The 25757-nt window shown below is 46.3% G+C and overlaps 1 protein-coding gene across 2 annotated transcripts in view; it reads right to left on the reverse strand.

Moving 5' to 3' along the window:
* Positions 1 to 370: 370 nt before the first annotated feature.
* The window catches only part of HY2 (phytochromobilin:ferredoxin oxidoreductase, chloroplast / phytochromobilin synthase (HY2)), a 48901-nt gene continuing 23514 nt past the window's right edge, over positions 371 to 25757 (reverse strand). The window contains exons 2-8 of one of the 2 annotated variants that reach the window (XM_086501135.1): positions 3407 to 3526; positions 3220 to 3314; positions 2173 to 2266; positions 1958 to 2089; positions 1251 to 1355; positions 873 to 923; positions 371 to 673 (exon numbers count right to left, since the gene is read on the reverse strand). In XM_086501135.1, coding sequence (XP_086357261.1) covers positions 494 to 673; positions 873 to 923; positions 1251 to 1355; positions 1958 to 2089; positions 2173 to 2266; positions 3220 to 3314; positions 3407 to 3526 — 777 coding nt within the window. In that variant the 3' untranslated portion in view covers positions 371 to 493. The remainder of the gene's footprint in view (positions 674 to 872; positions 924 to 1250; positions 1356 to 1957; positions 2090 to 2172; positions 2267 to 3219; positions 3315 to 3406; positions 3527 to 25757) is intronic. The other variant, XM_086501136.1, reaches the window with a different exon arrangement.

The following is a 25757-nucleotide window of genomic DNA, read 5'->3' on the forward strand; positions in this document are numbered from 1 at the left end:
ACTAATTATCAATCAACTGATACTTCCAAAAGCCTCCACCCCTACTTTAAGGGTACTCTAAAGGGAATCAAAAGCTATCTTTCCAAAGGAGTTTTTGGGGGCTCCTCTTTAGGGAAAAATCTTGCCAAGTGATGCACAATTGATAAAATCATAATCTGCCGATGTGAGATCCGCCTTGCCTTGTCGTAATTCTTTGCCCTTCTATCTAAATAATATACCTGCCTATTTTTCGAAATAAAACATATATATTGTTACCAACCAGCATGAATATTTAAAATTTAGTGTGATCGAAACATTCTGAATTTCCCACAATCAGGACACAATCATGCCTATTTCTATTCAGCACATCATAGTAGTTTGTGCTGTCATATATTGAAGAAAAGGCAGTATATTTTTCATTTTCTATACAAACTTATCATACAAGATTCCTACTGGAGTCAGATTTGCTTGAACATTACAAAACTTGCTGTGTCATTTTCCAAATCCGTCTAGTTTACAAGCTCATTGTGAAATTCCCATGCTCATCCCAGGGACGATGTATGCATGACTTGCCTACTACGCTTCGCTCCTTCCTTATGCTTCCATCTGCACAACTGTATTCAGGAAAGTAGTCCAAAAATTTCTCTGCACCTAAGGTTGTGACTCCATTGAACAAAAAATCATGGATGTACATCTGCAAAATGACACTAAAAATCATGGTATGCTGAAATAATAGTTAACAAGAAAATACGAACATTTGCTACAATGCAAACATGCGCATTGTTACGGCCATTTGCTACACTATGTGCATTGTACAACCATTTGCTACAATGCAAGTGTCCAAAGAAGAAACAATGTGGCTTGTATTTGCACAAGCTAAGTTATGGAATTACCTCACACCAAGCTTGTCCAAACAACCGATGCAAAAGCGGACGGCCAGGATCCTGCCCTCATCAAATCAGAAAACAAGAACATGATTGGAAACATACTTCAAAAATAGCTTCATTTTGCTGGCACAATTAAAGCTGTGTACATAACTGTGACCATGCAAGACCGCTTACCAAAAACCCTGATTTAATGTAAGAACAGCAAACAAAATACCAGACATTTTGTAAAAGAAATTGAAGCTACAAAATGAGTGGCCATTTAAATCTTAACAGCAAGGTAAGGACCACCCTTGTGGGCATGTCAAAACAAATGTCAGGGAATATTGCAAAAAAAACAAACAAACAAACCAACTGAGTAAATTTTAAGAGGAAGGCAATAACAACCTTTGTGGCTCGCCAAAGCAAATATCGGTGCTGCGCCTGTTGGTTCCTTAAAACCTCTGCTGAATCTGAAGTAGCTTCTGCTCCTTCCATCATCTTCAGCCAAACCTTTTGAATCAACAAGCAAAAAGCGAATCACTCCTGAGCCTCTTGACCCCCCCAATATAAGTCAAGAACAGAAAAGATAGCACATTTTATGGGTTTAAAAAAAACTAGATAAATAGCAATCCCCTAACAGTAAAAATTTTGACATGAGGGAGAATGCACAAAAGGAAGAATTAAAGATTGTGCAAATTACTTCAGAGAGGAGATGCAGCAAGCCCACAGCCTCAACATCCATGTCATAGGTATGATTTAGCACATTGACTCCACCTAGGAAGGGGACAGAAGGGAAAGATACAACCAAGAAGAGAGGCTAAAGTTTCTACCAGACCCAAATGACATTGAATTTCTTGCACTACAAAAATGAGTCCTGATAGCCATTTGCTGTGTGTTTGGCCAATGGTATGGCAAGGTGGCCAATAGATGGTGGAAAGCATCATACACATTGTAATAAGGTTAAAGATAATGTGTTACATGAGGGTGTTTTAAATAATATATCCAAACAAGATAGAGAACAAAACAAGAAAAAGAAAATAACAAAAACAAAACAATCTTGCTTTCAAATCAGCAGAGTCCAACATCTTAGGTCTTTGAGCATGAAAACAAACCTGGATATAGTCTTTGAATGCAGAAAACAACTTCTCCTGAACATCCTGCCGTGATTCAAGTTTCGTCCAAATAACTATCGGTGAAAAGAACTGCAAGGACTCTGTGGTAAGCTGTTGACCCCATGGAAGCACCTGCAGAGCAAAGAGTAACCCGGGTGATACTGATACTCTGAAGCAGACAGACCTCAAACACCCTCAGCCCAGCTTTCTTTTACCTCTGTGTATTTGTTCACCATAGGTATCAATCCTTTATAATATTTCTCCTTGTACCATTTGTTCTTCTCCGCATCATAAAGGGGGTTAAGATCCCTACAAAACAAATCCTTCCAACATCAAAAGCAGAAACACCACGAGGTACCCACGAAAGGAAAGGTAATTTACTTCAATAAACTATCATGCATCACCGCTTCTTCACGACTTTGATGTCTCAATGCATATACCTAGATGGATCCAGCCCAAAGTCACTTTAAAGAAAGGTGCAAGTTATTGACTCATGATAGTCATACACAAGACAACAATAAGCTACCTCTTGCATAGTATTTACTATTAATTAAACACTACAACATCCCTACTAACATCATCAGTGCTAAATAGTAGGAACAGAACTAGACGTCAATAAATGATCCCACACCATGTGGAAGCATACATCAATCCCGAAGTCTATGCACCAAGTTGCTGTCATGGCTCTGGAGTGCAAGGCAGATTCAGCCATAATGAAGCTTAGCATTAACCCAAAGCGTTAGACAGAAAACTTAACAACAGATTACTGTTACAAACATAACAGAGCATAATTCTGCTTTCATCTTTAAAAGAAGGTGATCATTGCTTGAAGTTGCAATGAGGCTAGAGGTCAGAATCTTGGTCATACTGGTAATTGGGAGAACCTGTCTTCAACGAGGAAGATAGGGAAGAATTTGTTGGAACGATTTTTTCCATGGGAAGATGGAAAAAAAATTGTGTTTGTGTTTTACGGCGCAGTTATACACCCTCACTATGTCATCTCAGGTTTCGACACTCTTTCATCAACCTATGACACATCTCTATGGGGCCTAGTTATGGCAATCAGCGGCAAAGCAAGCTGCATGATCCCTTGAGAGGTTGACTGCTGATATAACCATTTGTTTATACATTGATGCTTTAGCCAACACAAATTCAAGATAAACTTTCCTTAGTGAGATCAACAAAGCTATGCAGATTTACTTCTGTGTTGTAGTTAAACGTCTCCTTCAAAGCTTAGATAGGACTCAGATAAACTTACTTACAGTACTATGATGTGCTTGGTACTAGTGGAGAAGAAGTCAGCACAAAAAATTGGGAGGTCATATTCCAAATTTGGAAAAATTGCCAAATTAAGGACCTGCTACAATAAAAACACATCAGACGACGAAAAGTATTTATAACAGAATCTTTTTAAGATTTGCATCATAATAAGATGTAGCGCACAAATACCTGCATGTTTTCACCGCCGTCAAGGCTTGCAATTCTAAATAAGCGCATCTTGGATGACTGAAAAGCATTGCTACATAATGTTGTTTTCCCATCTTCTGCCAGAACTTCCTTTAGACCTTCCTACCACAAAGATGAGACAGTAAAACATCAAACAGCCTTGTTACTTGCTATGTGTAACACAGAATACAAAGAGCAATAAATTTAATACAATCACGCTAAGTTGCATGATCCACCAAACATGTCATGCTCAAGGTCTGAATATGAGCTTCTAGACTTTTGAGAACAAGGTTCTAGTTGGGAAACAGCAGATTACAAGTGAAATTCTCTTTGCTTTGAGTAAGTGAAGGCATTGGCAGCAGTCAGATCCAAGAAACTCCTTAGCATTTAGTCTACGTAGATAGGGGTAAAAGGTGATTGTCTAATAGCAAGCATTTAAAACCAGGGTGAGTGTTTGTAGCCTAGCAGTAAGCAAAGTCCCAAGAAACGTTGCATGTGTTTGGTCATTCCGGGGCTTTGACGTTTTTCATTTCAACGATGAGAAAAATATGTTGTGTGATTGTATTACACACTATAGGGTGAAAGCATGTTAATGTGTCATGCTTTTTGCTGTCCCCAACAGTGCTAGTTAGCACAATTTTGACATATGCTAACTAGTACAATAATACAAGCTAGATCTCTAAGATCTATGACGTATGTTATATCAATAGAAAGCTCTCAAGACAAGGAATCTAAATGTACAAACTCCGACAAATTTTGATATTATTGTGAAAATTTTACCGTGAGCCCAAGTTTTTTTAGATATGCTAACTTGACTATGCTAACTAGCACAAAAAGCGTGTCACGTTAACATGCTTTTACCCTACATCTAAAGTCAAACAATAGATACATTTATGCACATGACAAGATTACATGAAAGAGCTTCACACATCGTGATGAATTTACACAATCTATTATTAGATCACTCTCTCTCCAGAGAGAGAAATGTTATGAAATGAAATGAAATGTTATATTAACGTCTTCAAAAGGGCATAATGACCTATGAGACCCGAAAGTTACAAAGTGGTGGATCTGATACAAAGTCAGAGTAACAAAATAACAAAATAACCTAACAACAATACAAAACAAAGATATATACTATGGGGTCCTAAGTTGATCGATGTGAACCAAGCAAAAGACTAAGCAAAAAATGGGCGGCTTGTTGGGATAGCTGAATCACAAGAGATCTAGCATCGGTCGTTGGTGAATCTCATCAATTTCCTCCATGGTTAGTAGTCTGACCGGGCGTCGTGCATGCCTGGCCAGCGTGCTCCGAATTTTTTGTCGTAGTCTCCGTCGATGCTGTGTAGTTCTTCGCTGTCGCGGGCGTCTGGATTTCCCAAGTTCAATCGCTCGGTCAATCAGTGTGCCTCTGGTGTGAGACGAGGGGGAGCTCTGTTGTGGGAGTGGCTCTTGCGGCTGTCCCGTGTCTGCTCTGAAGAAATCTGTGATCCGTCTTTGAGACTGGCTAGCCTCGCCATTCATCAGGCTATCTCTGTGTCTGCGCAGCTTGAGCAAGAACAATCCCAGACATCTCTGATCTTCGTATCCCATGACTCTTGAGAGTGGTCCAAAACCTTCTCTGAACAAGCAATGGAAGCGGCCTCGTATCTTGTAGTAGACGGGGCAGCGACATGTATAGTGTAGCTCTGTCTCAGGTTCCATGTTACACAAGGGGCATGTCCTGTCCTCTGCTGCTACTCCCCTGTATCTCCCCGTCTCAATCCGCAACTGGTGAGAAGATGTGCGTAACTGGCCAATAGCACATCGTATCCCATGAGACAAGTGGGTATCCATATACTGGGTCTCGCCACAAAACCATCTTCCGTAAGCTGGAGAAGATGGTCTTTGTAAAAAGCCATCTTCGTGCCCAATTCCTGTGCTGGTTGTATCCATGTCCTTCTGGTGTCTAGCTGGGTCATGTCTTGGCGTATGAGCTTGGTGATCTCTGACTGTGTAAGGGTGAGAGATGGTGCATCCAATGAGTAATGGAATGGTGGCAGCCGGTCTATGCTGAACCCATGTGCCTGAAACCATGATGTCATCTCCCCATACCAGCATGTTGTATCTCCTTGTATGGCTAACTGTCGAGAGGATTCAAGTGCTATGCGAGCATATCTGTCTCTAGGAAGTGCCCATGAGCGGTTTATGAAGGAGACTGATCTGGTGAGCGCCTCCACCACAAGTGGGGGGCCGCTAGCTCTGCTCGGATAGGCCCCCTAGCTCTACTCGGATAATGGCCCGTGGTACTGATGCCTTGGCTCTAATGAGCCGCGAGATCATAGAGACGAGAGGTTTCTCCATGTTCCCCCATCCGTCTGAGCGACCCGTCCTCCCGTGGTGATCCAGTGAAGGTCCCCATATCTCGGTTCCATAGAGCAATGTTGAAGCCACCAAGGTGTCAAAGAGCCAGAGCTTCGTCCGGGGCTCCTGAAACTGAACCTGCGAACACATCCTCTCCAATCTACCTAATGCTGCGTGGGCTCTAGTAAGTCTGGTTTCTGCTGCTCTTCTGAGTGAGAATGTAGGTCCGCTAAAAACCACTCCAAGGTAAGTGTAAGCGTCTGTGTATTCCACAGTCTCCTGGCCGTATGTGAGTGTAGGTGCTGACCTCCTGATCCACTGTGGGGTGGTATTAAACACCATAACCTTGGTTTTACCCAGGTTGACAGACAAACCACTTTCATGGGCAAACGTATGCAGAGCATCAAATTGACGTTGCATTCCCTCTGGGATTCCGAGATCAACACTATGTCATCACCATATAACAAAAGTGGAATCCATGTCCCTGCCAACTGAGCACCTTTATCCCCATCGCTGTCAATGTAGTCAAAAATCTCATCCACATACATACCGAAAAGAGTGGGAGAGAGCGGGCAGCCCTGCTTCACCCCAATAGTGGAGTGAACCGGTGTAGAAAGTCCCTCCGGGGTGCGTACATGCCCTACTACTGATCTGTACAATGTCATGATCCCCCAAATGAGTTCTGTGGGTACTCCCATTTCCTGTCATCTGCGCATCAGTCTAGCTCTGGGTACCGTGTTGAAAGCTTTGCGGAAGTCCACAAAGCTACAATAGATCCGTCTCCCATGAGATCTGCCTTCCTCGATGATGGCCCTGAGTGTTAGGATATGGTCAAGAGTAGAGAAGCCTCTCCTGAATCCTGCCTACCCAGTTGCACGTATTCCTTCCCTCTCTGCCCATCTACTCAGCTGTTGCTCAAGAATGGATGCATACAACCGTGCCAGTGTGTGCCCAATCGTAATAGTGCGATGATTCCTAGGCTCCATGGGGTCTCCTGATTAGAAGATAGGTACGATCGTAGATAGGCTCCAAGTGTCCGGTAGGCCCTCACACATGGCACGGTTAAACATAACTGCTAGAAGCTCTGCTAGTAGGTCTTTGGCATGCATGAAATGCTCAGCTACTAGGCCCTCATGATCATATGCTCTCCCAGTCTTCATCCTGTCAATGGCTTTCTTCACCATCTCAACAGTGAAAAAGACACATGTATGTGGGCATGGGTCTGGGGGGTTGGGTAGGGGCGGTTGTCCAGGTACTGTGTACAAAGATGATGCGTACTGACCCCAGGTCTCTGTGGAGGAAATAGCAGGGGGGGGGGGGGGGGGGGGGGACTGCTCATGAAAGAGCCGCCACGCCTCACGCGAGTCTTGACTCAAGAATAGCTGATATAGATCCTGTTCGAGTCTAGCCAGAAAAGCCCTCTTCTTCCGCCGCACCAAGCGTCGGAAGCCCATCTGTGACTGTCTGTGAGTGACGTCCCCCAACAACACCTCCCTTTGAAGTCTGGCTCTAGTCTGGCGGCACTCCTCATTGTACCAGCTGTTCTGAGGCATGCTCCCAAATCGGCGGCTCTGCTCAGGCTGGGTGTGTGGGTATGCTTCAGCTGCTGCCTCATGTAATGTCTGTGTCAGTATAGTAGTTAGCTCCTCCAGAGGTCGCCCCGGGTTCTCAGTGCATAGGCGTCTGTAGATTCCATCCATGTATACAGAGTCCGTCTCCCTTGTGAATGTGTAGCGAGTAGGGACTGCTACTCGTGGCTTGTGTGCTGCACTGAAATGGAAGGAGATGGTCATCGACACCAGAGCATGATCCACCGCCACCCCCACCGGTCTGGGCCCAACTGTGAGATCCTCGATACTAGAGTTGAGATTCGGTTGTGCCATGACATAGTCCACTGTGCTCGCTCCATGTCTGTGTGGGAAGCATGTAAAGCCTCCCGCAGCAGGAAATCTATGTAGGCCGTTCAAGATGGCCAATCCATGTGCAGTGCCCATGTCTATCAGGTGTCGCCCATACTCAGTATATTCCATATCGTGTGATAGTCTGGAAAGGCCCGTCTCTGCCACATCTATCTCTCTTAGCATCTCCTCTGAAGTATCATAAAACACTGCATGGTGATGGGCAGTCCTAGCATTGAATACCCCGAGGATGATAATGTAACCGTCCCTAGAGAACTCCCATATGTCATCATCCAAAATAGAGAAAGGGGACTGTCCTTTGGGTGGTGCATAAACTGATGTACTCGGGGGAAAGTAACAAATAGCTAGATAGAGGTATCTGCCTGTCTTTGCTTTCAGTCTCACCCACATGTACCTAGCCTGCTCGTCCCTGCGGGCTATATGTATCAGTGGCTGCAGATCCTCTCTAAATAACACTACCACTCCTCCCGAGCCCCGCCCTCTGTGCTCTGAGCGTGTTTCCTGTCTGTAGGTTGTCTCCCACCTATATCCACTGATGTGAGGCATGGATTGCCCAGGGGCCTGGTGTGTCTCAGAGTAGAAGATGATATCTCTTCCAATAAAGCTATCCTCAAAAGCACCCACATCAAGACGCATAGATCCATTGCAATTCCAGGCAGCTACTTTGAGGGTGGTCCCATAAGTCTCGCACCGTCATGTGGAGCGTCGCTCAAGTATTACCACTTTTCCGTCTCGGTAAAAAGCGATCTTTCCTTTTCCCCTTGCCGCTCTAATCTCCGGCATTACTTCTTGCATATGAGCGATCTGCGAGAGGGTGAGATCGTCCCCAAGAAAGATGCCAGTCTCTTTAAGAGTTGGTCTTTTCTTCAAGAATGACTTCTTCGCTTCCATGGAGGGAAAACGGAGGATGAGTGCTCTTTCTTTTGAGGTTTCTCCACTGCCTCCATTTTTCTTTATGTTGCCCACTCTCCATGCCCTTGTGTGTGTCGGCTCATGAATCCCCATCAAGGCTATGAGTTCTTTTACTTCTTCGTCCACATTGCCTTTGTCTTTAAGACCGCAAATTCTCACATGTAAAGCGCGCACCCTTCTCCTCTGCTCCTCCTCTAGTGTCTGGTTAATGATGTTGTTGGGTGTGGACGTGGACGTTATCTCCTTGTCTTTTCCTTTATTGGCCACCTTGATCCATTTCTCGGCTTCGTCTCCCTTCTGTTGGGTTTTGGTAAGAACATCCACCCAAGAAGTCGTCATTTCTTTGTGCTGTTCTTCTCCCTCTTTGATGGCCCGTACGTGTTCCTTGATCGTGTTGATTTCTTCAATTACTGAGGGTTGCAGTTTGCCCTCTTCCAGTGTGTTTCTTGATCGGGCTTCGGCGAGTTCTTTCTTGAGTGACGTGATCACTTCCTCTTGGGTCGTCACTCGGTCTTCCAGCGTGCTTATCTTGCTCTCTTGGATCAGCACACGTCCTTCGAGAATGTTTATTGTGCCCCAGAGATTGCGGTTCATCTTGGTGATGGTCTCCGTCATTTCCTCTTTGCATTTTCGAATGGCATCCTCTAGGGGGTCGGCTTTTTCGTTCGTCTTCCTCATGTTTGATCGCGGTCCGCAAGGGGCCCGAAAGTTAAAAAGTGGTGGGGGCGGGGGTGGGGTCTCAAAAAAAATAAAAATAAAATAAAATAAAAATTACTTCCTACGCGTAGAAGAAGGGGGGGACATCCTACGCATTAAAATTTTTGGGGGGGGGGGCAACCCTACGCGTAGAGGAAGGGGGGGGGGGGGGGGGGGGTTGCAGAGGCAACGCGAGGAGGGGGAGGCACTGGGCACGGGGCTGCAGGCGGGCAAGGTTTGCAAGCGGGCACAGCAGCGAGCAGGGCGGCGGGGGTCAGCGAGCAGGGCGAGGGGGCAACGGGGACAGCAGCGAGCACGGCAGCGCAGGAGAGAGAGAGAGAGAGAGAGAGAGAGAGAGAGAGAGAGAGAGAGAGAGAGAGAGAGAGAGAGAGAGAGAGAGAGAGAGAGAGAGAGAGAGAGAGAGAGAGAGAGAGAGAGAGAGAGAGAGAGAGAGAGAGAGAGAGAGCTGAGTAAATGAGCAGAGAGAAAGGGCATAATAGCTTCAGGGCAGGCAGGATTCAGGAGAGGCTTCTCTACTCTCGACCAGATTCTGACACTTGGAGCTATGATTGAGGAGGATAGACACCATGGCAGGAGGATTTTTGGATTTCCGCAAAGCTTTTGACACAGTGCCAAGAGCCAGACTTATGCGCCGACTACAGGACTGGTGTGCCCACAGAGATGATTTGGGGGATCTTGGGTTTATACAGGACAGTAGTAGGGAGGTACGCACTACGAGGGTATGTCTAGCATGGTCCACTCCACTATTGGGGTGAAGCAGGGATGCCCCCTATCTCCGACTCTTTTTGGGATGTATGTTGATGAGTTTTCAGACTATGTAGAACGAGAGGGAGACATGGGATGCCCCCTATCTCCGACTCTTTTTGGGATGTATGTTGATGAGTTTTCAAAATATGTAGAACGAGAGGGAGACATGGGTGCTCAGCTAGCAGGGACATGGATTCGGATGCTATTATACGCTGATGATATAGTGTTAATTTCTGACTCTCCGGAGGGGATGCAGTGCCACTTGGATGCTTTACACACGTTTGCTCATGATAGTGGATTGTCTGTCAACCTTGGGAAAACCAAGTTCATGGTGTTCAACACCCCATCACAGTGGGTCAGGAGGTCAACACCCACATTTACGTATGACCACGATACAGACGAGTACACAGAGCACACACTTATCTTGGGGTAGTCTTCAGTGGACCGGTGTTTTCTTTTAGGAGAGCAACAGACTAGACTGACGAGAGCTTATGCCGCCTTGGGAGTATAACTGGCCTGTACAACGTAGAGGGCGGTACTATTTCAATTACCTGTTAACTTTACACAGAGCACTGAGAAGGGAAGAGAACACAGTTGCGTCCAGCGACTAGAATGTCACTACGCACACGAGACCGACACCGTGTAGGCCCCAAAGACTGGCGCCCCTTTCGGTATTTCTTTATTCAAATTAAGGTAGACGATCCGACCACTTCGCACAAGCTTTCACAAAGCTGTCCAAACCTGGCGAGGGCTCAAAACGCATGTTTTCGACCTGATTTTGGCAGCATAACGGCACAAAAACCCCTGTAGGTCAAAAGCACATGTCTAGGACGGATTCCCTCGCTATCTGGAAGCTTTCTGGTGAGCTGTCACAGAAATTCAGCGGGCTGTAATTCCCTGTTTTTCACTGCCGGGTGCCCAAAAGCCTGTACACGCATCCCAAGGCTCTCACGAGGCTCCCCCGGTGTTCCCTTGCAGTTTAGGTACGAAACCATAAACCTGCAGAAAAACACAGCAGGCTGTAATTCGCTGTTTCGGATCGTTTTTAGCAGAGCGAACACGCCTACGCGTGTCGCAAGGGCTCCCGCACGCAATGGACAGTTCCCTTGTGAATTGGACGAGTTTTCACGCGAGAAATCTCTCCAAACTCGCAATCTTTCGCGATGGAACTGTGCGTACCTATGGGGGATTAGCAATTAGCTAATCCGGTTCCTGTTCAGAAGGCTCTTGCCTTGGCAAACGCGCATAAACCCCCAGAATTGTACATAGGTCAAATGAGTAGCCCAACTAGTGGGGCATTACCATATGTGCCAAAGGGGGGAGAGAGATGCACGAGAGCAAATCATCGCGCTACATGAGACAGAGGAGAAGGCAAGCTTTCCATTAAAGCTGTAGACCTGCACCCACTACTCACACACACACTGTAGATCACTTCTGATAAAGAATCAGCTTCCTCTCTCAAATTGGGCACGCCCTCTTCATGCTGGAAGTGGCAAAACTGCCTGGAGCCGCCATGTGTCCAGTTTGTCCCTTTTGAGTTAATTCTCTAGTTCCCACTGACTTATAAAGTTATAAGTGACTTTCCGAGTGTCCCAGACTTCATTTGGCGCACACAGGCTTCCATACTCATCAGAATTCAGTGCTAGCTGGCCCGACCAGTCCCAGACTGACCGACCCAGACTCCCGCTGTGAGAAACCTATTCGGCCGCAGCCGTTTCACACTGGCCATGCAATGTCCACTTGCACCTTTTCAAGGGTTCCGGGGAAACAAGTAAAAATAAAAATAAATAAAAATATCTAGTACTTATTTACGGAAGGCAACAGGAAAAATACACCTCCTGGTGACACACCCCACCCTTGAAATACTGCAAGCGACCTCACTTGCATGCCAATAATACATGCAATATCTCCTGATATCACATATATGCTATGATGGGAATCCAAGATATACATGCTTCCGGAAATGTAGCGTTGGACGATTAAACAATCCCACCAACCTGGCTACGACACACATATCAAGCATAGAAGTCTTCTAGTGTACTCTCAAGCACAAACTTCTCTAGCTAAATTCTGTATGGAAAGAGTAGATACAATTGCTTAACTACTCTCTTGAGCATCATGAACCATGCTCTTGCCTTGCTCCAGAAAAGGCTACATCAAGTCACTGTGGGTTCCATCTGAAAGGCTTCAAGATACAATTGCAATAGCTGAGGTGAATCAACCAATTCAGACTCTTCCATCCATTTGGCATCCAACGATGGATAGTTCTTGAACTTCACCAAATAGCGTCTTGCAACCTTTCCTCTAACCTTTCTTTCTTTATGTGCCAATATCTGTTCAGGAACAAGGATTTCATCCAATTCTTCCACTTCGGGTTGTTCCTCATCAAGCATATTCTTTGGCACATTACCAAGAAAGGGTCTTAGAAGGCTGACATGAAAAGCATTATGTATTTTCCAGCCTTCTGGTAGCTTTAACCTGTAAGCTACATCGCTGATCTTTTTTGAAATTTGAGAAGGATCATAATATTGCATACTGAGCTTAGGAAACAAGCGTTCCTTGCCTTTACTTTTCCTTAACCTGGCCTTTTCAAAGCGCAAAAGCACCCAATCACCAAGTGAAAATACAAGTTCACGACGGTGACGATCAGCAGCTTTCTTTTGCTTAGCCTGAGTCTTCTCAAGAGCAATCTTTATCTTCCTGTATATTTCATCCATATCTTGCACATACTTGTCTGCCTCAAAAATCTTGTCCTTAGTCTGCAAAATGGGCGGGACTTTCTTTCCACCTTCCACTATCTCAAATGGTGCCTTACCTGTTGACGTATGCACAGTGTTATTGTAAGCATATTCAACCAATGGAAGGTGGTGTTCCCAAGTTGCCTTATGCTTTGACACATAACATTTGAGCAGGTCGAGGACAATAGAATTTGCCTCTTCTGACTGCCCATCAGTTTGCGGATGAAACGAAGAAGAGAACTTTAGCGTAGTGCCCATGTTCTCAAACAACGCCTTCCAGAAAAGACTCGTCATACCTGGATCCCTATCACTGACAATTGACTGGCATCCCGTGATATTTAAAGATATTGCTCATGAATATCTTGACCATGTGTTTTGGCTTTATCTTCTTCCTCACAGGAATGAAATGGGCTTGCTTACTGAACCTACAAATGATAGTCCAAATCCCATCATTGCCTGTTTGCGTCCTTGGAAGATCAAAGATAAAGTCCATTGCTATGCTTTCCCATGGCCTATCTGGGATCGGCAATGGCTGCAACAATCCCGGTTGCTTTTGTCTGTCAAATTTGACTTTTTGGCATACTAAACATGATCTTACAAATGTGTCAACATCTTGACGCAAAGCTTGCCAATAGAAGAATGCCTCAACCCCTTTCACTGTCGCATCAATTCCACGATGCCCAGCATAAGGTGGAGCGTGACTTTCCATCAAAATCTTTGGCCGTAACTGTTTAGTAACTATAACCGGCCTGTACAACGTAGAGGGCGGTACTATTTCAATTACCTGTTAACTTTACACAGAGCACTGAGAAGGGAAGAGAACACAGTTGCGTCCAGCGACTAGAATGTCACTGCGCACACGAGACCGACACCCTGTAGGCCCCAAAGACTGGCGCCCCTTTCGGTATTTCTTTATTCAAATTAAAGTAGACGATCCGACCACTTCGCACAAGCTTTCACAAAGCTGTCCAAACCTGGAGAGGGCTGAAAACGCAGGTTTTCGACCTGATTTTGGCAGCATAATGGCACAAAAACCCCTGTAGGTCAAAAACACCTGTCTAGGACGGATTCCCTCGATATCTGGAAGCTTTCTGGTGAGCTGTCACAGAAATTCAGCGGGCTGTAATTCTCTGTTTTTCACTGCCGGGAGCCCAAAAGCCTGTACACGCATCCCAAGGCTCTCACGAGGCTCCCCCGATGTTCCCTTGCAGTTTAGGTGCGAAACCCTAAACCTGCAGAAAAACACAGCAGGCTGTAATTCCCTGTTTCGGATCGTTTTTAGCGGAGCGAACACGCCTACGCGTGTCCCAAGGGCTCCCGCACGCAATGGGACAGTTCCCCTGTGAATTGGACGAGTTTTCACGCGAGAAAACTCTCCAAACTCGCAATCTTTCGTGATGGAACTGTGCGTACCTGTGGGGGATTAGCAATTAGCTAATCCGGTTCCTGTTCAGAAGGCTCTTGCCTTGGCAAACGCGCATAAACCCCCAGAACTGTACATAGGTCAAATGAGAAGCCCACTAGTGGGGCATAACATACTGTACGTAGGGGAGAAAGAGAGCAGTATGTAGCGTGCGGGGCATCACTCCCGTCACCATACTGTGCATAGAGGGCAAGGTAAGCATTCCATAGGATCTGTACCTGCTACAATCCACCTGAGGCTGAAAATGGCGCTCCCTTTGTTGGTATGCAGCTCGTTTTTGCCTCCCAGAGTGGCAGAATCGCTCACAGGCTGACACGTCGCCCAGTTTCCGAGTTTGGGCTTTCCCTGCTAAAAATATCTCAACTGGTGCGTCAGTTGACTTGGCAGCAGAGCAATAAAATGTTCCCCTTGTCATTCCAGAGCTAATGACGCGAACACATTTTCTGGTAAAAAATAACAGTTCCCTAAATTTTAGGAGATGCTTCCATGGCGTCCCTATCGGTCTCCTGACCATCATTGAAGACTACCATTTGACCACCATCTACAATGTGGGTTAATTTACTCGCCCCTTTCAACTTATAAAGTTGCAGTGACTTGACGAGTGGCCCAAATTCCAGTTTGGCGCACACGAGCTTCCATACTCATTAGAATTCAGTGCTAACTGGCCCGGGCAGTCCCCGTCTGACCGACCTAGATCCCCGATGTGAGAAACCCATTTGGCTGCAGCCGTTTCACACTGGCCATGCAATGTCCACTTGCACCTTTTCAAGGGTTTTGGGACAAACAAGTAAAAATAAAATAAATATATCTAATACTTATTTACGGAAGGCAACAGGAAAAATACACCTCCTGGTGACAGTAACGCATAACTTTCCATGCATCATGAGAAAGTCATTCTTAAGCATGTAGTGCTCATGATGTTGCGCATCAACAAGCTGGTCATAGATCCTTGCAAAATCTGAATCTTCAGCATATTGTGTCTTCATTTCGTCTTAGTTCACAATGGTACGGAATTGACACTGCTGAAATTTGGGGCTTTCGTGACAACGCATCAGCTACCACATTCTTTTTCCCTTGCACATGCACAATCTGAAAATGGAACATTGACAAGATGTTTGCCCATCACATGTGCTTCTCAGACAACTTCGTCTGTGTGAGAAAATATCGCAAGGTTTGATGATCCGTTTGGACAACAAAATCAGCCCCTAGCAGATAGTGTTTCCAACTAGTCAGAGCATGAATTACTGCCAGCAATTCTTTCTCATAGACTTGCAAGTTCCTTTCAGTCTTCAAAAGAATTCTGCTCTCATATGTGACTACTCGGCCATTCTGCATTAGAACTGCACCAAGACTATGGCCACATGCATCACACTGAACCACAAAAGGTTTTGAAAGATTTGGCAAAATGATTACCGGATCTGAAGTCAGCTTCTCTTTCAAGTGTTTGAACGCTAAAATTTCCTTGGCTGTCCACTTGAAAGTAACTCCTTTTCCTTGTAGTGCATGGAGTGGAGAAGCAATCTCAGCAAAATTTCGGATGAACCTCCTGTAGTAGGAACATAAGCCTAGAAAGCTTCGGATGTCATGTACGGACTTCAAGTCTGGCCATGACCTAATTGCTTCCACTTTAGCGGGATCCATGCGTACCCCATCCTTTGAAACAATGTACCCAAGGAAGTGAATCTCTTGCAAAAAGAATTCACTCTTCTTCGCATTAATGAGTAGCTTGTTCTTACGTAACTCATTGAAAACTGCAGTCAAGTGATCCCTATGCTCCTCTTCAGACTTCGAATAGACAATCATGTCGTCAAAGAAGGTACCCACGAAGTTTCTATGTGGTCTAAAAATTATGTCCATCATTCTATTAAACGTGGCCGGAGCATTTGTGAGACCAAATGGCATAACAAGAAACTCATAGAGACCAAATGTTGTCCTGAACGCAGTCTTATGGACATCTTCTGGCCTAATGCGTATCTGATGATACCCACTCTTTAGGTCTATTCTTGTAAACAATGACGCTCCCTCAAGCCGATCAAGAATGTCATCTATCCTCGGTATGGGGAACCTGTTCTTGATAGTATTCTTATTCAAGGCGCGATAGTCAATGCACATGCCCCATGAACCATCCTTCTTCTGCACTAAGAGTACAGGCGAACAAAAAGGGGATGAACTGGGCTGAATCATCCCCTTCTCTAAAAGCTCATTGACCTGACTCATAATCTCTTTCTGTTGGGCTGCACTAACCCTGTATGGTGGTCTATTCGGTGGACTCGAACCTGGCACAACATCTATAGTATGATCCTCAGGTCTCTCAGGAGGTAACTCCCCTGGCAAAGAGTCCGAAAAACAATCACTGAAACCACTCAAAAAAGTTGACCTGTCTTTATCTAGGGTAGACAAATTAGATACAACTTGAGGTACTTCTTTTGCAAAGATCAAGTACGCAGAAAGATGATTCTTTATTACAGATGAAATAGCAAAAGCAGAAACAACTGGAACAGACTCGCCTTTAAGCTTTACATCAAGGACATGAGTCTTTCCTCTATGTACAAGGGTAATCTCTTTGTTGTAAGTATCCACCATAGCATGCAACCTGTAACACCATGGGATACCCAGTAACACATCACAACCCTCAAGTGGCATAATATGAAACTCTTCCGCACATAACTCCGAATGTGCAGACGAAGCTTTCCCAAAATGGGAGTAACGGGCTCTGAATGACCTGGGCATGCCAAACCTGCTTCCCCTGTCATACCCATCTCCTCTGCACGAATGCCCAACTTTGATGCCAATTCTGGTGATATGAAATTTGCACGGGCTCCTAGATCAAAGAAAACCAGCACTGTCTGGTCTCTAACTTTGCCCCAAGCTCTGCACAACTCCGTGGCATTTGTGTTTGGCTGGTCTCCAACCATATCTGGAACAAGTCCTGCACTTGGCTTTGGCTTCTTCCCTTTATGGTCTGACTTGTCATCCTATTCATTTGCAAAATGTCCTTCCTGTTCACAAATGTAGCATTTCTTGGCCTCCCTAAGAGCTTTCCGTTCTTCAAAAGTTTTGCCAGAAAAATGTCTCTTTTGTACTCCGTCTCTATGTTCATCGACATTGCATGCACAGTCTTTAGAGAAGACAAGATTTTTTTTCTTCACTTTACATGGAATGGGTATGTTCATGGTTTTGTGTTGGAGATGGTTTCAGGAATTTTCAGCCATGGAGATTCTTGAAGACGAAAGAAGCAGGACTCTAGACGAAGTTGAAGCAAGGAAGGTAGATTCAAACGACTTTGTGTCGCTTTCGGCGCGGCCCAAAGAAGCAAGCGTTGCAGACCTTTATGAAGTTCAAGTACCGCACGACCCACACATTAGAGTGGGCCGGTGAAGAGTCCCTTCCAGGATTCCGGATGTTGTTGGCGATCTCCCTCGACGCCATACAGTTCGGTACCAGTACCTCACTTTGAAAAGGAGGGGATGTCACGTGACACATCCCAACCCTATGTGTCCGTGGACAAGCTACACCACAGCAGGGTTTCAATTAGTTTAGATTAGTAGTGATCAGGCACTTTTGTGAGTCTATTCGTAGACCGTGCATGCCCAGTCACTTAGCATAGATGCATATCCTCCGGTTGCACACAGCATGATCATCGGAATTCCCATCAGAATCCATTAGCATCAGTTAGGGGAATTTTCCAGTGCATTTAGCCTATTTTCCTATTTTTGGTTATTTTCACTTATTATTTTTAAGTGACTTTCCAACAAAAGTAGGTAGGGCAATTTTGCTAAGTTAATATATAAGCAAACCCAAGTTAGCACTTTCTGGCAGAAGAGGCAGCAGAAGCTTCCCGCTCAACAGGCAACTTCTCAGCAGTACCCCTCAGCATCAAGATCCCTCGCCATCCATCTCCCATCTCTGGCGTTTTCTTCACAGATTCAGCCATCGCCGACAAGATCTCTCTTTGGCGCTTGTCTCCCTTCCGGCAGCCCTAAAAGGCCAGTGTTTTGGGATTGCAGCATCAGCATGCCATAGCGTTTTTGCCATCAGCGTTTTCAGCCAAAAACGCTAGCCAAATATTGCCGATCATCAGAGATTTGCAGCATTGTTGCAGCGTTTTCAGCAAGTGATTAAGGCCATAAAAACGCAGCCCCTCAAGCCAGCAACATCAGCGTTTCCATCTGCAGCATGACTTCAGACAAGGACCATCCATTTTCAGCCCTTAAAGACAGCCATAAACAGAGAATTCCAGCCACGAACAGTCCAAGAAATTCAGCATAAAGTAGATCCCAGATTTCAGCCCAAGTTGCCGTCGTCATCGCCGTCGTCGTCATCGGCATAGTCCCATTGCATCAGTCCATTGCATTAGCATTGTACACCTTTGTGCAATCAAAGATTAGACCACTCTCGCCGACGAGAGTGGGGCCTTCAGAGGAGGGTTTTACAAACTCTCGGGTGTCGTATCTCTTCTCTCTCCTTCTCTCAGTCTCATTCACTTGCACGCACAATATCCACTCACTTTGTTCGTGGTCACAGCACTCCATAAGACGGAAAGCTCTCTCTTTCCCTAAGAACTAAAAAAGGAACCTTGAGCAATAAAGATCACTAATCTTGAGAAAATACAACATTCATTCCGCTGCACCTAACAGTGGAGGACCGTTTCGTTGTGAGTTTGCTCCGATCTTGGGAGCATCTGCGGCGAGGCTTGGAGCAACGTCAACCTACGTGCACAGAGGAGCGCCTGAGACAGCCCCTTGTTTGGAACCCCATGGTCAGCACTCAGAGAGGCCACTTGGTTGGTAGTCGGCCTCATGTTTCCTGGGGTCCCATGCAGAGGGTCTAGCACGCTCTTTAGGTGACTGGTTACAGTTTTCACGCTTGTCAGAGGAGCTTCAGGGCTTTCAGCTACAAGGCATGAGAGGGGTGCAGAGAATGTGTTGGGACATCTCAAGAGGCAGTACCAGCTGATTGGTCACACCCCTCGAGTCACTAGCGCCCAAATGGATGGGAGCCTTCACGCGGAGGTTCTCATCTCAGTTTGGGCTTGCTCAGAGACTGTATCCTCCCTGTTTTTCGACATTTAGGATTAGGGACTCTTACACCGAGTTGCAGTAGAGGCCCTGCAGGTGGCAGAGTGCTGTTTTCAGAGGATTCAAGTGGTGGGCATCTGTGGGAGGACTTGTGTCATCGATCTTGACCCAACAGCTCTAGAGACTGGACACTGTGGGCTTAGGAGAGCTGTCCACTAGCACGAGTACAGTGGGATCCTAGATAGTGGCTTTGGAGGGACCCTTTCTCCTCTGCTGACCACCCAGGTGTCCCTTTCTTTCAGTACATTGTTCGACTCGGACGTCACATACTGGCAGCATAGAGAGAGGCTCGCCCCGCTGCAGCACCTCATTGACAGGAGGGGGGTCTCATAGTTGAGTTATTGGCAGCTTTTTGGGAGAGGTTGTGGGACTCCAGACAGCCGAGGCGAGTCACTTTGTTCCAGTGGCTGGTCGCACACAGAGCTGCAGTTGGGAGTTGGCTTGTACATAGTGGTCTCTCGGCCGCATGTGCAGCTTGTGACCATCTTGTGGAGAGTTAGCGTCACTGCCTTTGGGACTACCACTTGGGGGGCAACTGCTTGGTCCACTCTAACAGGCCCGGCACTTCAGTTTGAGCTATCTTCCACCAGCAGGATGATAGTGATGCAGGGAGGGCGACTTACACTCCAACCTGCCACATAGCTTACTCCACAAGTGGTGCAGTGAGAGAGAGGAGTGTTGGGAGCTCATCAGTGGCCTGACACTCTGGTTCATCTGGAGGGCCTGTTGCTTCCGCATCTCAAGGCTCGCCCTGTACCTCCAGCAGAGACTGTTCGGGATCTTTCGCTAGAGCTAATCCATACTCTCAGAGGACAGTTCGAGAGACTCCAGGGCAGCTCCGACCGCATGCAAGAGCACAGAGGCTTTCCTTCGACTCTGGTGTCCTGGGCCTTTCTTCACCATGGTCGAGGGTGTACTCCGATGGCATTACCGTCCACCTGTGTGGCTTTTCTCTCCTCCCATCTCTTGATTTAGCCTCATTGTACATATGTTGTTTTTTCATTGGGAGAGTCTCCCCATCATGACTGTTGTAGCCCTCTCTTGTAGAGGTGGTTGTAGCCCCATGGGCAGATTCATTAACTAATAGAAGGGTCTTTTTCTCGGAAAAAAAAACCCTAAGTGTGCTTGAGATCCCTGTCTAGCAGGTATACGGGTGGCCAACCCACAACCAAGGGCCAGTGCACGTGTGTGTGAAGCCTGTAGACAGTGTGCGAAGCATCTGGAGATGAAGAAAATCTAACAGACTCAAGAGCCAGGATCTGTCCTTTGCGACTCAACACATCTGCAACAGGGTCAGCTTTTCCAGGCACATACTCAATCAAACCTCCAAATTGCTCAAAAAATAGTGACCACCGTGCTTGGCAATCACTCGAATGTGCACTAGGCATAGATTGGAGCCACTTGAGGGCTTGGTGATCTGTGCGAACTGTGAACTCTCTACCATACACAAAATGCTTCCAATGTTTGAAAGAGTGAATGACAGACAGAAGTGCTTTGTCATAAACTGAATAGTTCTTTTCTGCACTATTTAGCTTCCGTTTAAGGAATGCAACTGGATGGCCATGTTGCTGAAGCACAACGTCTATGGCGACTTTGCTCGCATCCGTCCATATCTCAAAGGGATCATCCCAAGAGGCAAGGATAAAACACGGCGCTTCTGTCACCGCAACCTTGAGGGCTGCGAAAGCCTCAATGGTTGCTTCGGACAAATCCACGCGCTGTCGGTGAGTCTTTACCCCTTTCAAAACATCTATCATGGATGCGGCAATGCGGCAAAATTCTCTATGTACGAACTATATGCTTGACATAAGCCAAGAAAAGAATGCACATCATACGCAGTTTTGGGCAAATCCCAATTACATACCCGTTCCACCTTTGCGGGATCTAGCTTGAGGTCTTTTGTAGAAATGATATAACCCAGATAAGTAACTTCAGTGAGAAAAAACTCCGATTTCTTAGCTGCAATGTACAACTGACACTCATCCAAACGGATTAATATCCTTTATACATCCTTTTTATGTTGTTTCCACTATGTAGATGAGAATATCATCAAGAAAGATGAACACACATACACCAACCATATCGCCAAAACGGCCTACCATGAGACGGTTAAAAGTACCCACGGCACCTGTCAATCCAAAAGGCATGACCACATACTCCCATTGCCCTCGCTCGGTGCGAAAAGCAGTGTTGTAGATGTCGCCTTTGAATACCTTTACCGGATGGTATCCACTTTTGAGTTCGACCTTACTGAAAACCTTTGCCCCATTGAGCGTATCGAGGATATACTCAATGCGAGGCATCGGAAACTTGTTCTTGACGATCATCTTGTTCAATGCCCTGTAATCAACACACAAACGAGACGAACCATCCTTCTTGCGGACAAACAAAATAGGAGCAACAAAAGGACTTACACTGGGACGTATGAATCCTTTGGCCACCAACTCCGTGAGTTGCCGTTCTTACTCTTCTTCCTGAGTCTTGTTCAAACGATAGGGAGCCTTAGTGATTGGCTGTGCCCCTTCCGTGAGTTCGATGCGATGGTCTTCCGGCCGCTCGGGAGGGAGATGGGGTAGAAGGGGCACAACCTTAATGATTGGCTGTGCCCCTTCTGTGAGTTCGATGCGATGGTCCTCCGGCGGCTCGGGAGGGAGACGGGGTGGAAGATCATCCTGCAAAAAGAGATGCTTAAACTTGGTAAACAAAGCTGAATACCTGTCTGGAGCCTGAATGCTCTGAGTAACTAGAGAGGCATAGATGAATGCCGCTTATGCTCCTCTTCGTAATTCACGCTTCGCTTGCACATGAGAAATGAGAGGCAAAGAATGCAGACCCTCCTCACCACGAATGATCATGGGAGAGTCACTTTTGGCATTTAGAGTGAGAGTATTGTCTGCCCAATCAATGAGAGGGTTAATCTAATGCCCAAAATCATATCACATCCTGACACGACAAATTTTCTGCAGAAGGCAGCTTGTTGAACTCATGACTCTAGAAAATGGTCCAAAACCCTCTCTGAATAGACAGGCTATATTGAGGATTATTGCCCGACTAACCCCTATTCTCCTTTATATAGGAGGGGGGGAACCCTCTTTCTCATTGTCTTGTCTCACGCCATGTAGCCATCTCGAGTTATTGGGCTGCCAGCCAGCCTCTCTCTCTCTCTCTCTCTCTCTCTCTCTCTCTCTCTCTCTCTCTCTCTCGTGCCATTGACTCTTTCTCTCTCTCACCTTCCACTGCACACTTTGACATGGTATCAGAGCACAAGGGTGCTAGATCTGCCATCGCCATCAGCAAGGAGGCCATGGCGGGGAGTTCCATTGCGAAGAAACCCTCGACTGCTACCTGCGTTTTTTTTACCCTAGCGTTTTGTGCAGCCAGCTGGCGTTTTTGCTTCTCCATCTCTCCTCTCCATTGCCAACCTCCTCCACCTCCCAGTGCCTTCTCAACACCCTCTACTGCCTTGCGTTTTTTTGGCTGGCCTGCGTTTTTCTGCCTATGCAGCCAGCGTTTTTGCTTCGCTAGCAGAGGGAGTCCTTACACCTGCGTTTTCAGGTTTTGTGCTGCCCATAGGAGTCCTTTTCCGGCCGGAGTTTTCCCCCCTCGGCCACCCGAGATTTTCTTCCATTGTTGTCTGCACCAACTCATGGACCTTCCACATTCAGATTCAGGACTGTTTTCCCTGATTTTCAGCCGGGAGTTTGTGCCCCACCCGTCCTCGTGCCCCAACCTTCAGCACCTGGTGTCCCCCAACACTCTGAGGATGGCTCAATGCTCTATTTACAGCAGCATTCCAGCCCCCTTTGATGTGTTTTCCGCCATGGACAGCACCTTCCCCTTTGCCTCGTCTGGTTCCCTTCAGTTACCCACCTGATTCACAGGTCTTTACCCCCTACCCGCACCAGTGTGGCGCTTACACGGTGTATTTTCAGATCGCATTTCAGCTTTGCTTCTTCTCCGACATTGAGACGTGGACTCAGATATAGGTTCTGGCACAACGGACGGATCTCGCTCGACATTATAGATCTTCCCTCCTCGAGGCTTCTCTTGCCCTCAAGAAGATGCAAGGGATTGGATTGGTACAGGTACTTACGTGGATGTGGCTTGTGTTTTCCACCACTACTTCTTCCTCAGTAACCCTCCCTCCCTCTCCCTCGACTGTTGTCTCTCTATTTGGGATTGCCCTATCCACCTCCTTCATTAGTTCTCTGTATGATAGACCCGTGCCTCTTGGCACGTCAGACACTTCTTCTGGACATGTTCTCCTAGATGTGAGTATCCTTTGGCATTTGGATGCCTGCAGGGCCTCTTCCGACACACTGCTTCATGGTGGCTCTTTTGTCTTGCCTCTCCATGGTAGAGCTTCTTCCTTGCTTCTACTTGGTCGTGTCGCTCCTCCACTTGTAGTTTGGATGTACCTATGCACTACTTACACGGTGAAGACCTCATGGATGTTCCTTGCTCTGCTGGTCTACTCCGAGGCTATGCCTTCTATATCACCGGTCATTCTTCCCGATGCATCCTCTTAGCCGTTCTTAACCTCACCACATTCCATTACTTTCCCGAGGGGAAGTTCTCCTATGTAGCGTGTCTTCACGATTTGCATTTGTAGTCTCTCTCTTGGATTTTTTGTCCAGACCCCCGGTGGTGGATGTGCTCCCACAAGTTGACTTTTCCCAGGATCTCCTCTAACTCTTTTGTCCGATGTTGTGTGTGTACCATGGAATGGCAGATCATATTTCAGCTTATATACCCTCAAGACGACTCTTCTCCCGAAAGATTGCAGATATGGCGGTCTCTACATGGATGGATTTCTTATCTTGTCATCTTGTCTACTATGGTGGACGATGCCTTCCCTATTGAGCCTCTTCTTGCTCTTCCTCCCTCTTCTGCTAGAGCTTCTTTGACTTGGATATGCTACCGGTTTCCCACCTCGGCAATTTCCTCTCCTCGTGATCACAGTGTTCCTCTTCAAGGGGGGTCCCCATGTCTTGTCTCCTGCTGCTACACTCGGTTCCTCCATCCCAGTGGTGATCATCACCGATGGGCTATTCGACGCTCATCTTAGGTTACTTCCTCATATAAATCCTCTTCAACGACTTATTCCGTAGCTGCCACTCCATCAGCTTCCTTGTGCGACTTGATCGGAGTTTCCTCACCCTTGGTCATCATCACATTGGTGATGTACGGATTGTCGTGTTGTTTTGGCAGACGCTCCTCATCCTTCCTCCCAGGATTTACATCTTCTCCAAATTTACCAGGCGTGCTGCATTCTCCTCTACAGCTTCTCCGTATTTGTTGTTGAGGGGGGGTGTTAGATTTTCTTCATCTCCAGATGCTTCGCACACTGTCTACAGGCTTCACACACTCACGTGCATTGGCCGTTGGTTGAGGGTTGGCCACCCGTACACTTGCTGGACAGGGATCTCAGGCAGACTTAGGGTTGTTCAGCACATTTTCCACTTTAGACCTGTTTTGGTCACATATTCCCCCATTTATATTGGAGGGTCGTATTTTTAGGTCATTGGGCTATATTGAGAATTATTGCCCGACCAGCCCCTATATCCTACATATAGGAGGGGGGGCACCCTCTTTCTCATTGTCTTGTCTCACACCATCTAGCCATCTGGAGTTATTGGGCTGCCAGCCTTTCCACCGTCTCTCTCTCTCTCTCTCTCTCTCTCTCTCTCTCTCTCTCTCTCTCACCATTCTGTTTCTCTCTCTCACCTTCTGCTGCACACTCTGATAGAGTCAAGATCCACAGTTTCTCTTCAGGGTGTGTCTTTTGACAACATGAAGAACCAATACGCAGATTCTGAGTTTGGTAAGCAATGGTTGCACGCTCTTGCTTCCCAAGGGCCTAGCAACTATCTCATTCGTGAAGGTTTGTTGTATTTTCGTCACTGTCTATGTGTGTTGCCCTCTCTCAAGACAACCATATTGCACAATGCACATGATTCTCTCACGGGTGGGCACACGGGAATGAACACCACTCTGGAAAAAATAGAAAGATTCTTTTATTGGCCGTTTATAGAAGGGGCATTGACAGAGGCTAAGTCTAAGGGGAAGTTATGAGCGTTAGGTTCATGCCTAAAATGCGATAGGATGTGTTTCGTTATGTCACACAGTGCACCATTTGTCAAAAGGTAAAAGCTCCTCAGGGTTAAGCAGCAAGACCTCTTGCTTCCACTGCCTATTCCCGATGGACCTTTTGAGGATATTTCTATGGATTTTGTGACTAACCTTCCACTTAGTGCATTCAAGGATGTTTGACAATTGTTGACCGTTTCAACAAGTTTTGCATGTTGATTCTTTGTAAGGCCACAGTAACCGCACAAGATGTAGCACAGTTGTTCATAAAGCATTGGTACCCCCTCTGTGGTTTGCCAAAGTCGATTGTTTCAGATAGGGATGTTAAGTTCACGTCCAATTTTTGGCGCGCACTCTTTAAAAATTTTGACACAAAGTTATATTTTT

This window comes from Adiantum capillus-veneris, chromosome 26 (genome assembly GCF_014529385.1).
Source record: "Adiantum capillus-veneris isolate H3 chromosome 26, ASM1452938v2, whole genome shotgun sequence".
Lineage (NCBI taxonomy): Eukaryota > Viridiplantae > Streptophyta > Polypodiopsida > Polypodiales > Pteridaceae > Adiantum > Adiantum capillus-veneris.